The following is a 12371-nucleotide window of genomic DNA, read 5'->3' on the forward strand; positions in this document are numbered from 1 at the left end:
AAGATTACTAATCCCCTGTACCACTACGAGTAGTCTATCTTTAGTAGAGATCTGCAATAAAACGATCGATACGAGTAACACCGCACACACCATATAACCTGTCATTTTTACCCCTTGCTGGAGAGTCATGTTAGGTCGGAGGAGTCGGGTGGCTAGAGGGGGTTTGCATCTCGCGGGGAGGCAACACAGTCAGATACTTGCTACTTGGCGCTCGGATCAAATACGAGTGAGGAAGTTAGGTTTCCCTGAAGTAGCACTTTAAGGTATGGCGATCGATTTGATGAAAGCCGTTGGTTGCTATGGAGTAGTAAGAATAGTACATAGGAGCAGGGATGTCTCATGCACGTTACGACTCGTCACTGGTCCCTGGCTCGTGCGCAGGGTGTAATCCTTGGCTCAAAAGCTTGTATCACTCAACAGTTCCCTCCGTGCATTGCAGCCTCCCCACCACGACGGATGGGGTGTGCGGTGATATAATATATGTACTCCGTGACTAGGCTCAAAAAGCTTGAGTTCCATACACGTCCGCTGGAATGCTGCACGCTGTTTGGTCTACATGTTGGTCTGCAGGTCGGTAGTTCGCCCGGAAGCTGGCGGCTCGTATCTGAATGATTATCAAAGAAACATCAGGCTCGCCCCTCCTAATCGGTGCTTCTAAGGAGGAACTATTAGTTGTAACCTTGCTAGCTGGCTGTTCGGCGCACACGATACCTAGTACTCGATTTTGCACTTGTGAGCCAACTTCTAAATGCTATAAAAGCGACGGTACTATCACCTCTCCCTCACCTCTCACCTCCCACCCGCAGCGCAACCTCCTTATCCCGCTACTTCTATATACACTAAATCTCAGAGACCTCTACCACAAGCATGCACATCAGCACTATCCTCCTCCCGCTCCTCCTAACCTTCACTCTCGCCCTCCCCACGGACCTTGCCCCCCGCCAGGAGGACGTCTCCTGCACCTGCCAGCCACAGTTCGAAGCTGGTGACTACTGCGGTACCTGCGCCGGCTCCCGGGGCTTTATCGTCTACGAGCTCGGTGACTGGAACCGCCAGACGACGCTGTTCCATTGCACCGGTGACGGTAGCGGCGGTTGCTACGGCATCGGGTACCAGGAGAGCTGCAATGTAACGTATACGCCGTGTGGGCCTAACTTCCCGTAGCGGGAACGGGTTGCTGGTTGGAACGTTCGTTAAGATTCTTTTTTGTATCGATATCCGGGGGTGTAGCTGGTGCCGGCTGTACATCGAGATACGCTCATTGAGACCTGTTTCTTATGTCACTGAGATAGATGGATGTGTAGTTTGGGGAAGGTTGATGGGAATGTCTATATCGCAAGGAATAACCTATTTTTTACGCCTCATCTTCGTAGCTTATTGTTGCCTCATGCTCTCGTTTATTCCTGCAGTTCAGTAATAGTTGATTAGTAAGTTGTTGGGGTTAATAAAGAATCACATGGGCCATATCCAATCTCTAGATGTAGAAGCAAAAGGTGTATAGGGACAATGTAATATTGTGTATACATATGTGTGTGTGTGTGTGTGAGTGTGATTACCAGGAGCTGTCTCACGCGCATACAACTGCAGAGGTTCATGATGAGTGAACGTCCGGCTACTCGCTTCCGGTGGACAGCCACCCGCTGTCATTTTTGTCTAATACCTACTATACATAGTACCTATGGTGCGAGAGGCCTTGGGGGGGCGACCTTGTAATCCCTGTTCACACCAATTTAGTAATGTAGCCCTTACATCTATAAAGTTGAGCTAGTTGAAGGTAATGCTCCTCAATGTTTGCTTAGCCAATGAGATAATTCACTGAACTACTATGTACACGGTTGATGGGCCGCCCTCTACTCCCTCTTGCGCCATATTTATTCGCTGCCACACTGTAAAGTACCGCCTCCGGTGGCGTTCTGATAGCGCTTGATTAACTGCGAGTGACGGACTGTGATTAGGGTACCGGTGGAAATTTATCGCATGGAATGTTAATTGTGGAAAAATTATGTAGAGTATAAAGGAGAGAGGAATCAATGACTATAATAACCCTAGGGGATCCACCGAACTAATTCAACTTCTAGTATACCGAATCTACCGGAGCCACTACCAGATCCGTTGAATTCATCTTGGAGTCGTACCAAACTCACCTCCGACTATACCGAATCCAGCAGCTCCCTATGATAGATATGTTTATAGGTATGAACCCTGGTATTCAAATTTCTTATCTATCTGCATATAAACATTCATAGGACTAGCTGTTTAGCTATTAAGATATCCATAGAGTTAAGTGGATGGCTCACGGCTAATCGCTGATGGTCTTACACTGATAGACTGAAGTTGGGCCATGGTAAATGGATGTTAAGGTGCCACTCCTGCGTGGTCAAATATCTTTACAGACAACTCACAATCACTAATATTCCGGCGTCATGGGAGTGAGCCATAACGCTTGCAGCCGAATCTCAAGGTCATTCGCCGAGCCAGGAAGTCACCGACTTTAGACTTTCCGTGCGCTTTTATTGGCATGACTGGTATTTACTACTCTCCAGGGTGATGTAATGATATCTGACTCACGGTGTAGAGATACACCCCTTCTCCCGCTGAGAATAGCGTGTGTATTAGCGACACTAAGATGTTGTTGCGCCTAAGTCGTTGTTATCAATTGTCTATGGTAGATAGGACTCGAGCGAAAACTACGCCGTGGTCTTGCCATTAAAATACTTTACTGAATACCGACAGTTCCACCTTCTCCGGACAACCCGGGAGAGAAAGATATTTCCTAAATTCTCCGACGATACAGGAACTATGTTGTTCCCTTTCTCACCGGTTAGAGTGCTTGTCCCGGTTAGCACAACACCTTCTTCGATCTCACTCTACTATTTTCATAGCCTCCGGGCTGCACACAATCACCTTCAATGAATTCTCAATCAACCAACCAACCAACCAACCACCCCTAAACCCGGAGCTTTCTGACGGGGTACCTTACCGTCGAAACTTATACAAGTTTGAGCCTTATTTAGAGAAAATATGTAGGAGAAGTAAAGTAATTGATCATGTTGATTGTTCTAACTAAGGGGGAATACCCCGTATTTATACTAAAGAGGGGTACTAGTAGTACAAAAGAGATACAATGAGTCATAGATGTATGGGTAGTAGAATGACTAATTGGAAAGTGTGTCATGAGTGAGTCATACACCGATAACGAATACTATGATGAAATGATGAGAATCTTCCAATACTATAAAACTTGCCGAGCTCCCTATTTCAAGACTTCCCTTCGTGAGCCATAGTGAATAGTAGAAGAAAATAAAACATGCTTCAAGTTGCGCTTAGCCAATCCTTTTGTGGATAAATCCATAATGTTCTCGTTCATAGAAATATATTGCAGTTCAAAAAAATAATCCTCAAACAGTTCCCGAACAAAATGAAAATGTACGTCAATATGTTTATACCTTTTATGAAAAATAGGATTCTTAACCAAAGAGAGGGAGCCATCATTGTTCAAGTTGTAGCCATGAACGTTAAAAGATGTGTTCAGTTTCTGTTCCAGTTCGTATATCAGATTTCTTAACCAAATCAGTTGTTGACTGGCATCTAGGAGGGCTTCTATTCCACCTCAATGGTAGAGGTATCGACCAAGCATTGCTTATGAGAATTCCAGGAAATGAGAGATTCTACTAATATAAAGAGGCGGCTGGTAAATGAGAGGCGGTCGTCGATGTTAGAGGTATACTAGTAGCTTGTATCTCTATAGCCAATAAGTGAAGTGAATGGCATCTTTGCATAAAAGAGTCAACAATCAAGGGTATCCTTGAGAGAACAGAGTACGCTATGGACTGGAGCTAAATAGGCCTCGCCAGTGGTGGGACAGAAGGAAAATTGTGAAAGTATTGTAATGGTTTAAGCGAATTCAAGTCTAGTACCGATTACTGCTTACATGAGTGAACTGATTATCGACTGATAGATTATTGGATCGTCGATTTCCTCTGCTTCTATTCCCTTTTCAAGTTGTAGCTGAACATTGTTATTTATTGATTTTGCCAAAGGTCTGGATTCTTCGAAACCATATTTGATAAGTAAATGCTTGAAATAGTCTTCCTGTAATAGGGTGGCACCATTTTTAGTGTTGATAAGGTAGATTCTGAGTGCCCAGTTGACGGCGCCAGTTTCCGTTGTTTCAAATTCTAAATTAAGTAAGAGGCTGACTCGATTTTTACGTTCAATGGGCCAGTAATAAATGAGGTTATCGTATACGTAGATAGCAATGACTACTTCCATTGTTATGTGTATAAAGATACGAGGGTCAAAGTCTGCTTTTCTGAATACTATTTTGATTGGTGCTTTGGAGAGGCGGGCGCACCATTCCCTAAATGACTGTTTGAGGTCGTGGATGTTTTTGATTAGTTTCCATACTTTGTCAGGAGTAGAATAGCCTGATGACGATTTCATATAGATTTCTTCCTTGAGTTCTTTCATGGATCGATTGATTAATGCATTGGGTTACGAGAAGTTCGATTAGTCAGAAAGATTCCATTGGTTTTTATCGGGTACTATCGGTCGCGAGGGTATGAATCATATTGGATTTGTCATCGTTGAGATTTTCATGGGTATATTAGGAGCCTTCACCTCCACTTCTTTTCTCTTTTTCTTCCTTTCTCTTCTACGCACTTTTTTCTGTATCTACGTTGTTCGTTACTATATACGCATTACTATACCTTCTCCCTTAATGAAGACCATCACGCTATCGCTCCTTTACCCCCATTAACGCTTGCCTGCACGGAGTTCCCTGGGTTCCATTCAAGATTAACTCGCCAGCTTCTACTATACTAATACGTATCCTGCGGAATACTCGCTACTCGTCCCCTTGAGATTACGTTGCGTCCTCATCTGCACCGTATACCATATCCACCCCCGACCTGCCTACATGGGTCCCACTCAACAACATCGAAGAATTCAATCAGCAGTATGAAGATAATACTGTTGCTCTATTCAAGCACGTCGCCACCCTCGTCCAGCGTATCTGTCATGAGAGGGATACTGCCCGTACCCAACTCGCCGCCATCCACGAAACTATCGACACCCTTGAGGAGCAGGTAACCCAGCTCAACCTTCATTTCAATGTCGTTCGCGCTGCCTATGCCTCCGTCGTTCCCGCTTCCATCATCACCGCCCCTCAACCGAACTCCGTCTCCACCTTCAGGTCTGAAAAGTTCCCACACCCGGAAAAATTCGACGTCACCCCTACCAAGCTCTCCAGATTCATTACCCAACTCCGAGTGAAGCTCAAAGTTAACGACGACTGGTTCCGTAAGAAGTCAGCAAAAGTAATCTACGCTGTCAGTCGCTTGGCAGGGAGGGCACTCAATCAGGTCATACCACTCATCAACGCCAACCCCATTGCCCCTTTCTCTTCCATAAGCACCTTCGTTACCCATCTGGAAGCATCTTTGCAGACCTAGACTCCTAGGTTACCACTCACCATCAGTTGGTCGCCCTGAAACAAGACAAAGGAGACTTTGAAACCTACTACTCGCAGTTCTTTCGCATCGTGGCCTACTTTGATTCCAATGAAGGAGCTAAAATCGGCGCACTAGCTGAAGGACTATCAGACAACCTTAGAAATGCCATGACCTACTGTACGGACAGACCCAATATGGTGGAAGCATATGCGATCATGTTGATGACGATCGAATACCAGATCTGAGGTCGCAAGGCCGAACAACGAGCAATCCGTAAAACAATTAGACAATTCACTACCCCTGCCCCCACCGCACACACATCCCATAATGCTGGGGTCCTCGCCCCAATTGATCTCTCTGCCCTCCAAGCCCATCCCACTGAACGCCCTGCATCAGCAAACCTATAGCCTTCGCCACACGACCGGGGCGCTCAGGGCGCTCAGGGCGCTCGGTAGGTAAACTACCTCTCCTGAGATACCGCCAGTGTTCCTGGCGAGGTCTGGTGCACATTATTCCGCCCCAGTGCACACCAGTCTGCACAACGGGCCCCGACACTAAATACTAGTGGCCGGTGTAACTAGGACGTCACTCTACCCCCCAGAGAACGCCAGTTGCACGGTTGGATATTCTGACTGCTCCTGAAGCACTCTTGACTGCTCCAGCGGGCTCTGGAGATAGAATGATTGCCCTGACTCCCCCTGACGTTGCCGGATGGGGTGCTTTGAAATCTGGCTCATGCCCGACGTACCGATTCCTACATGTCGGCGCCCCGTTCTCTCTAGGCATACACCTCTCCGCCGTTCCGGCCTTTGGTATTCACAATTCCCCCATGAGATTACAAAAACATCACTCGCACGACGATCTCTACTGTCTCCAGAGCATTCGCGACTGCATTTGGAGAATTGGTGTATTCAACACAGTGAACCTCCGCCTAATACTAAATACAATACGCTATTTAACACCCTAACTAACCCTAATACAATATACGAATCAGACGAAATCCCCCACTATCTCCCTTAGCACTTGTGATTGTTCTACACATCCTCCTCCCCCCCCCCCCTTCGTAATCCCCCGCTACAGGTAATTCCGGCTCTTCTTCTTCCTCCTCCCCCTCCTCTTCGGTGTTAATGCCGCGAAGTCGGGCATTAATCACTTCGTCCTGGGCGCTGTCGGAATCAACCCGACCTCCTGGAGCACTCGTGGGTGTTCTTCGAGCATCTCGGAATGCGGCAAGATCCGCAGCCAGAGCTTCATCGTCCTCGCTAAAACCCTCCTCCGGTATAATCTCAATCGTTACCCCTTTTTCATCTCGTATTTATTAGGGTTAGCATTTAGAATACCACTCGCATTACCGGCATCTAGAAGTATCATACCCTTTCTCGAAGGTTATCTTTGATTACCTCCAAGATTGCCTCCTGGTTCTGTTTACTTCTCCCCTACCAAGTGTTGCTCATCCTGTGGAACGTTTCTACTCGTTTTTGGATATCAACTTGGCAATCCCGTATAGCCCTAGTAGCATCCGTCATTGCTCCCAAGGCACTAGCCATATCAATGAGGGCATCGGGCCATACTTACTCACAACACTCTCATTCTGCGACTGAAAATTATCAGGCTTCACGTAACTCCCTGTTGACCACGCCCGAATGCCGTGCCAGATCGCCGTCGATATCAGGCAAATAAGGGTAGGGGTTACCCGCTCTAGAAATTCGGGATCCCTAACCCTTCGCATTCTTACCCCATCAAAGTATTTAAAATACAATATATCGATAATTTCCAGAGCCAGGAAGCGCAGTCGGTAGATCTAGAATCTGTTACCGGCTATCCCGAGTGCTCTCTGGGCATCCCAGGCATCATACCTCGTAATGCTGTTGGGGGCTCAAGAAACGATCATTCTTCAAAAGGTATTCAACTTGAGCCGCCCTCGCCTCAGGCCCCACAAAATTTCCAAGCCCGTATATCGTAGAGTCCGACAGGCGCCCTTTCACCTCGTGCATCAAGTGGGAACGGACACGGGAGTGCAGACTTCTGACCTATCATTCTCAATTATGCTTCCAGAGCACTCGTAATCCTTTTGGGGGCACTCACCTGTTTAATAACGACCTCTTCAAAGTCTACTCTACACCCCACTCGGCGACTAGGAGTTGCCCACATGCTCAATACCAGTACCGAAAGTCTTGCTGCAGGTGGAAAGAGCTCATGTAGAAGAGTATGCTCCACGATTAACACGCTACACTCCTTCTCAATCCTCTCAGCCTGCACTGACAGCACATTTGCACTCCTAGAGTTAGGGACCACAGACCTCTGAGTCAATTGGCTCGAAGGAATGTCGCCAGTGTTCTCAAAGACATCGTGAGTGTCCTCCGGAATACTAACCTCGCTTCCCGGAATCAAAATACCCTTGCCTTCCGGCATCGGAGTACTTTCGTCCTCCTCTCTAGATGAGGAAAGGTACTCGATTTCGTAGACTCTTCGCGATATACCTTGACCGTGAAGTTGGCTTGAAGGAATCTGACGACTGCTCACAGAGTTCTTGCCAATTACTTCGCTAGTCGGTGAAGAACGATATGTCCGGTAAGTGGGGGAAGACTCCCCGTATCGAGAGCGCATCGAGGAAAAATCGATATGGCGCGTAGAAGAGGTATACTCATGAGCATAAACAGGTGCAGAGGACCTAGACTGTCAGGGTGTTGGGGGTGCTCTCTGGGATGCCGGGAGTGCTCTCTGGGATGCATTCTGGCTGGGTGCTGAAGTGGGTGCTGCTCTCCCTTGACCTTGTTTACGTATTACTTTCGCACCCTGCCCAGTTCCCCTCTGAATCGTTAGCCACTAATACTTACATTTTAAAAAGCATCAATGAGCGAGATAGAGTCGAACCTGTACCATGTCCACCGACACATTGGACGAAGCAATGACCTCTGCTACCGTGCCAGTTGGTTTCATCCGAGCATTGCCCAGTGCTCTGTCAGTAGTCGGCTGAACTGTATGAGGTTTCTTTCCGATAGTCTGAGACTTCTGGGTGTAAGATGGGGGGGGAGGGCTTGAGGTTCATCCTCTGGTTCATCCTCATCCTCCTCGGAGCTCTCGTGGTCATTCTCCGGAGCATCATCAAAGTCTGAGTGGCTAGTATCAACTATTTCTTCCACCTCTGGCGCCTCAATTGCCTCTGGCGCCTCAATTGCCTCAGGCACCTCCTGCGCTTCAAAATTACCAGTATGATCCTCGGGGAGATGAAATTCTATCCTCCTAGGACTGCTCCTCCCAGTGAGGGTTTCGGAGGAACGGAGAAGACCTTTCCGAGTTATTTGAGCGGCGGTGGTCGATTGACTACTCTGAGTGCCGGCTGGCAGTGGAGTCAATGTTCGGTGAGATATTTCAGACTCGTCAGTCAGTAAATCTTGATGTTCTTCAAGTCGTTTTGGGGGTCGTGGACGCTTTGGGGCAAGAGGTGCTGAACCGGAGGAGTGCCTGGTGGTAGCAATTCTGATGACTGGCAGGAATATCCGCAGTGCTCTAGGAGCACTCGCGATATCTTCGATTAGAAATCAATTCTTGGCGAGAAAATTAGCGCCGCTAATCAAGAAAAATTTGCACCGCTAATCCTCTTACGACAGGGATCATCCTATGTTACCACAATTTCTGTACTCAACCGCATCATTTATCATCACTCGTTTTACTGCACTTTCTGAAGTGGTACCGAGTGCTCTGAGAGCAAACTAGGAGTTTGATTCGACTTTGAAAGAAAAGAAATGCAATTACTACCTGGAATAATCTAATCTAATCTAATCTAATCTAATCCTATCCGATATAACTCATCCATTGATATACTCTCACAAGACAAAGGGAAATCCAAAACACCTGATCGTACCGCACCCCAGTAGCTATCGCGAGTGCTCAGGGAGATATCCTAACAACTATTAAAAGGTTAGTGACAATTCCGCAGGAAGGGAAGTTAGAGATTGTACCAAAGGGAACTAATGATGCCCACCACCATCACCACCATCACCACCACCACCATCACCAGCGCCTCCAGCTGGTCCTCCACCACCACCGCCGCCCGGAGGAGGAGGGGGTCTGCCCGGAGGCGGTGGAGGTCCTAGACCACCACCACCACCTCCACCACCTCGATCACCACCTCCACCACCACTACCACCACCTCCAGCACCAGCGGCCACGAGTGCATCAGCAGCTCTCTTGGCTGCTATCCCGGCAGGTGTCCAGATCGTCCCCTGTAAGAAGTTTGGGTCAGCAACCCCGACACCCAAAGGATACTTCCTAAGGTATTTGGGGTCTAAATCGTCGATAGCATCCTGCTGTCTATTGCGACGCCTAACAAGAGTCTGAATTAGCCTTTAATTACTGGCATCAGTTCTAGGCATATATACCCTCAGTCCTATGGCATTTATCCGGTGCTTTCCCTCCTCGTAATCCGAATCCTCTGCAGGAATATCGATCATGCTATAATCATCTTCCTCAACGTGAGGGAAAGCCGGGTTCAACGGGGGGGATTCCTCAACACCCAGGTTAGCACCCGCGCCTGCTCTGTGGAGGACCGCCAATATCCTCCGAGGCCTGGCATTGCTGTTTTTCAACCAACCTTCGAGCTCCTCTGAATCGGTAATTTGTAACTCCACCGGCCGAACGGGAGGAACAGCTGCCGGGGGGACATTCTCAATTGCACCCTAGATAGTCCTGACTGCTCTGCCGGGTGCGATGTGCTTCAGGATCAAGTTCCATAGCTCGGGGAAGGTTATCTTTGTCAAAATTCCGATGAAGGTTCGTTCAGGGGATCATTCTAGTCAGAAGTAGGTGGTGGGACGAGCATAAAGAATGCCCCTAGAGTATCGGGGCCCACCACGGTAACCATTATGGAAGGTCGCACGAGTTCCGGAGGTACTGCACGCTCTTTCCCTTTGCTACAGCGTCTTCCGGCTGCCTGACCACCGCCGTCATCATCATCATCACTATCACCGGCAGCAACTTTGAACTGACGGTCTCCCTGTCCCCTTGATAACTTATCCTTCATACCAACATCCGCGATGAGCCACTGTAAAGCACTCGCTAGTGCTCTACGGGCAGCGGATTCACCCCCATTCCAAATTGGCAGAAAACCGTTGAGGGAGGGCAGGTTCATTAAGTAAAGGCATAGGGCATTAAACGCAACCAATCCGGAGGTGTTTTTATTGACCCAACCTACATTTTGCATTTCCGCCTTTAGGCTGTTGCGGATGCTGGTGTACACTTTAGGTAGGTTGAGTAGACCTAAAGTCATCTTCGCTTTGCTTGCTTGAGTCATCTTGAATGCGGGCGAGTTCGGGGATGTCTCTTGAATACTCGGGGATGTCTCTTGAATACTCGGGGATGTCTCTGGGACAATCGGCGATGGCTCGGGTCTAATTCATCTCTGTCACACTGGTGAGGGGTGGTCTATTAGTTCGGACGGGCTTGCACTAGAACTTAACCGAGAGGGGCGTCGGGGCTTGAATGTAGGGGTCTCCGGTGCAAGAACCTTCGGTGGAGCACTAACGGGTGCTGGTGAGGGAGTAGTAGAGCCTGCTGGGCCTGTTGAGCAGCCTGTTGCTGGGCCTGTTGCTGCTGGGCCTGTTGAGCGGCCTGTTGAGCGGCCTGTTGAGCGGCCTGTTGCTGGGCCTGTTGAGTGGACTGCACTAGACTTGGACTGAGTGAGAACCTGACTTGGGACTATGGTTTTCCGGGCAAAGTTCTTTTGTGGAGCACTAGCGGGTGCTGGTTGGGTAGCACTAACCCTAAGTACGGTCGTCCATACAAGAGCCTCTGGTGAAGCACTGCTGCGTGTTGAGGAAGCAGTGGAGTCTGCTGCTGGTGGGCCTGTTGCTGGGCCTGTTGCTGTAACGGGGGTCTATGGGCGTGACGACTATAGTGCCAAGGAATACAACTGAGGCGGGAACGTAGCAATAGGTATTCTTGGCTATGGACTATGGGGTGGCTATACCTGGTATGACAAACCAGTTGGGCCCTATGGTGTGACGTAGAACAAACATAGTATTCGTGAAGTGAATACAGGATTGGATTGGATTTTATATTGCATAGAAGCACAGAGCTTATCGCACGCCTACACTACCGCCAAAGACAAAAGAAAAAGTACGTACAAACATCGCGCGACATGGTGTAAATGAACAGAAACTAAGCGACGAACAAAGTAACAACACTACAGTAGAAATGAAATCCCAAGGGCTTCTCCGTCAAACAACATAAAGTCAATCGTCTATATACCCGTTCACCATAAAACAGGATCATTACCAATGCCTCAAGGGAAGTACTGCACGAAGGCGAGGCGAGAGACCGCCGAAGCATCAGTTGCTAAAGCGTAGGGAGGGGGTGTCGATGGGGTCCCTGGGAGTCTGCTCGTCAGGCAGCAGGGAGTGAAGGTAGGAATGGCACAAAGGCCAAGTGTAGATGGGGTGAGCGTGAGCCGCTACCTGTTGGTGGTCTTTACCGTGGTGACCTTCGAACTCGATTTCCGTAGTATATAGGGTGGTCGCAATCGTAAGTGCCGACCGTGTCTTGATGGGGTGGCCTCGGTTGTAGTCCCGGGCCGATGGGGTTGAGTGAGCGGGGAAGCCGACTCGGTTAAAATGGGTTGCCTCACTAGGGCCGTAAAGCGGGGTAAGGCCCAACGAAGGGACCTCGCGTAAGGTGAGAAACGGATGTTTTGCGACCGTAAGGTCGCTAACACCGTGGGTTGTCGTAGGCTTTGTCAATGGGTCTGGGCTAACCTCCAGACTATCAACAGAGTGCCAATATGACGTAGAGAGGGGTAGCCTTGAAGGGCTGGTCGTTTTGGTGTCGCGTTCGGGGGCGCCTACGGGTTTGAGGAAGGGTGAGAAGAAGGACGGCTCCTAGTGAAAGGCTTCAACTCGGTAGATAGGGGACGTCTCGTTC

The 12371-nt window shown here is 48.6% G+C and overlaps 3 protein-coding genes across 3 annotated transcripts; 1 reads left to right on the forward strand and 2 right to left on the reverse strand.

The window, feature by feature from the left end:
- Positions 1–533: 533 nt before the first annotated feature.
- On the forward strand, positions 534–1164 carry LAJ45_03012 (uncharacterized protein; the record flags this gene model as incomplete). Its single annotated transcript, XM_046112602.1, has 3 exons — positions 534–570; positions 622–714; positions 851–1164. 3 exons carry the CDS (start codon positions 534–536, stop codon positions 1162–1164), a joined length of 444 nt encoding a protein of 147 aa, XP_045974091.1.
- Positions 1165–6426: 5262 nt separating this feature from the next.
- LAJ45_03013 (uncharacterized protein) lies at positions 6427–7865 on the reverse strand (the record flags this gene model as incomplete). Its single annotated transcript, XM_046112603.1, has 4 exons — positions 6427–6752; positions 7029–7254; positions 7310–7483; positions 7539–7865. The coding sequence occupies 4 exons, from the start codon at positions 7863–7865 to the stop codon at positions 6427–6429; spliced, it is 1053 nt and encodes a 350-aa protein (XP_045974092.1).
- Positions 7866–8389: 524 nt separating this feature from the next.
- Positions 8390–11594, reverse strand: LAJ45_03014 (uncharacterized protein; the record flags this gene model as incomplete). The annotated part of the gene is made up of 7 exons (XM_046112604.1): positions 8390–8982; positions 9439–9763; positions 9836–10104; positions 10371–10843; positions 10978–11150; positions 11215–11315; positions 11579–11594. The coding sequence occupies 7 exons, from the start codon at positions 11592–11594 to the stop codon at positions 8390–8392; spliced, it is 1950 nt and encodes a 649-aa protein (XP_045974093.1).
- Between the last annotated feature and the right edge of the window lie 777 nt (positions 11595–12371).

The sequence above is a fragment of the Morchella importuna genome, assembly GCF_003444635.1.
Source record: "Morchella importuna strain M04M26 chromosome Unknown Morimp01GS006, whole genome shotgun sequence".
In the NCBI taxonomy this organism is placed as follows: Eukaryota; Fungi; Ascomycota; class Pezizomycetes; order Pezizales; family Morchellaceae; genus Morchella; species Morchella importuna.